At 59.6% G+C, this 2,925-nt stretch overlaps 1 protein-coding gene across 1 annotated transcript in view; it reads left to right on the plus strand.

The window, feature by feature from the left end:
* VOLCADRAFT_56160 (uncharacterized protein) overlaps positions 1 to 304 on the plus strand; it is a gene marked incomplete at both ends in the record, with an annotated part of 3,112 nt that extends 2,808 nt beyond the window's left edge. The window contains one exon of the mRNA XM_002946783.1: positions 145 to 304. Coding sequence (XP_002946829.1) covers positions 145 to 304 — 160 coding nt within the window. The remainder of the gene's footprint in view (positions 1 to 144) is intronic.
* Positions 305 to 2,925: the final 2,621 nt, after the last annotated feature.

Raw genomic sequence — 2,925 nt, forward strand, 5'->3', positions numbered from 1 at the left:
TCTTCCCCTTCTGCTCTCTGCTGTCCCCTTCCGCTGATGCTTCTGGCACCACACGACTCCCCCCCATACCCCGTGGTTCACTCGTTTGTGGTTCGTCCTTCCCCCCATACCCCGTGGTTCGTCTCCGGGCCCCTCCACCCACAGGGTGCTGGTGCCCGGGGGCGTCTTCCTCCTCATCACGCTGGGAGGTCCGGATCAGCGATTGAGCCTGGTAAACCGACCCGAGTACGACTGGACCGTACAGGTAGTTGGCTGTGTTTTGATGCAGGTGGTTGGAGGTGTATGTGTTTGGGGGCCGCGGTGAAGGACGGTGAGGTTGGCGAGGAAGTGAGATTGTAAGGGAGGAGGGGAGGGGGTAAGGAAGGGAGTAATTAACGACTGGAGGCCCCAAGAACAGGCGTCCCCCTATCCACCCCACTTGGAGAGTCGTTGCATGTATCAACCACTCCGTCCAACCGAACATAAATCAAACGACCGACGCCTAACCACCACCACAACTACCTGTCGCAAGTGTGTTTAATTCGCCGTGTTCCCGAGGACCAGTATGCGCCCTCGGCTCCCGGGAGGAGCATACCCCTCAACGACACATGCAAACCGCTATCGTACATAGGGCCCCTGGAGGTCCAGCCTGACGGCACCGTTGGTACGTGTACGGCAAGCAGGAAGCTGGCGGTTTTAGGGGGGGATTAATGGGGGAGAGAAAAAAGGAGCTGTGGCGATAACCACCTTGCCGTACGATCCAAGAGGACCAGTACGGCTAGAAAAGGGGGGGGGAAAAGAGGACGGCGCACTGCACCCTTAAATCCTGAAACCCCATCCGCACCCATTATCTCCCCAACCTCACCTCACCTCACCCCACCCTAACCCCACGCACGCACAGCCGGCCTCCCTGAGCCCTTCGACCCGTCGTCGTACTTTTACTCGTACGTGTGTCGACGCTCCCGCCTGGTGCTGCCGGCTGACAACGAGAGCGCCAAGTACGGCAAGGTCCGGCTGCCCGAGGGCTGGCGAGCCACTGTGAAGGCGGTGGCGGAGGTGGTGGGGGGGGAGCTCAGGCTGCCGCAGGTAGGCGGGTTGTGTGCGTGTGTGTATGTGTATGTGCGGCGGGCGGGGGAGGGGGGAAAGACGAACCACGAACGAGTGAAGCTGCTGCCAGGGCGAGATTGTACCAGACGTAGAACTGACCGAAAGGCGCTCTTGAAAGCGGCGACCTCGGGATGACGTAGTGAAGAAGATGTCGGAAAAAACTACCTACCTAGCCGCCAGGACTAAAATAGCGCGGAAGAAAAGCAGTAATGCCAAGCCATAAAAAAGGTGTAGAAAAGTAGGTGTAGAGGCAGCGGAGAAGTCGTAAAGAACTGCTGACGTGAAGCTGGAATAAAGTTTGCTGCTGGCCTGGCGGCGGCAGTGACGATGTTTGGCGAAGAACTGGCTGATTTGCTGGTAATAAAAAGCTGTCGGTATGCAAGTGCTCCTCCCAAACCCCCAAAAAACGCGCGACCGACCCGACCGACCCAACTATCCTAGTCCGGCTATCCGACCGACGCCAACGCGATGTACCGACAAAGCTCGAACCTCCTTCGGACTCACCAGCGACGTTTTTCGTGCTGGGGCGGGGGGAGATCCTGACGGGGAGGAGAAACAGCAGCAGGGGGCTGACGATAGCGCATCCAAAACACCAGCTACAAAAGTGTATGTGTGTGTATGTATGTGTCAATCTTGTGCTCTTGTGCTGTTCCTCTGTGGGCTGTGTTGCCTATTTGGGAGCTTGATGTGCCGCTGGAGGTCCTATATTCACGTTCGCTGCGGGCTCGGTACGATGCCCACAAGGGCTCTGTGCGCACGAGTGTGGGCACTAAGGGGGCACTAAGATTATTGCGATGTGCTGAACAGCTGCTTTGGTGTCGTAAATCCTGCTTTGCTCTGCCGTACCGTACCTTGCTGTGCTGTGCTTTGCAGGGTATCCTCAGTCGGGGCCGACGCGTCCGGACGACCTCTCGGTGGGTTGAATGACACCCCCCTGCCGCCCTGCAGCCACTGTACACACATGTATACATCAACACATATACATCAATACATATACATCACTACATATACATCGCTACATATTTACATCACTACATATACATCGCTACATATTTACATCACTACATACTGCTTTCTTGACACCAGGAAGCCACTGCCTGTCTACCTACCTACCTAACTACCTACCTACCTGTCCACCTACCTACCTACGTACACACGCACAGGGCGAGCTTTGAGCAGCTACAGCGGCAGCGGGAGGGACAGGAGCTGGAGCGAGGGCGCCTCACTCTCTCCAACCCGCTCCCCCTCGCCCAGCCCGCTAACCCCCCCGCGACCACCTCGAGGGCCGAGTGCTCCATATCCGAATCAAGGCAGCGGAGCAGCCAACACGTCGGAGGGGGCCACAGAAATCACCAGGACGGCGGCGGCGGCGGCGGTGGCGGCGGCGGTGGCGGCGGCGGCGGCCCCGGGCGGTTGGTTTCCGATGGGGATGGAGGAGTCAAAGGCGGTTGTGGCGAGTGGGGCTCGTTGGAGCTTGAAAGGGAGGGGGAGGCGTCCGGGCTGAGAGAAGAGGGGCAGGGGCCGGGCGGCGAGCAGCAGCAGCAGAGGCAGCGGGAGGAGGAGGAGGAGGGTGCGCGGCGGCAGTGGCGGCGGGCATTGGAGGACTCCTTGGCATGGGCGGCGGACAAATGGGCTGAGAAGCAGCCTGACGCCACCGGTGCCGCTGCCGCCCGCGTCACCGCTGCTGCAGGACAAGGTCGCTGCACGTACACCATCTCGTCGCCTTCGAGGCGCTCTTCGTCCCCCTCAGAGGTGTCGCGTGCTATATGTCAACAGGCTGGTGACGGGGAGGGCGGTGGTGACGTGGGGGATAACGGTGCTACTGCTGCAGCGGAGGTG

The sequence above is a fragment of the Volvox carteri genome (genome assembly GCF_000143455.1).
Source record: "Volvox carteri f. nagariensis unplaced genomic scaffold VOLCAscaffold_4, whole genome shotgun sequence".
Taxonomy (NCBI): domain Eukaryota; kingdom Viridiplantae; phylum Chlorophyta; class Chlorophyceae; order Chlamydomonadales; family Volvocaceae; genus Volvox; species Volvox carteri.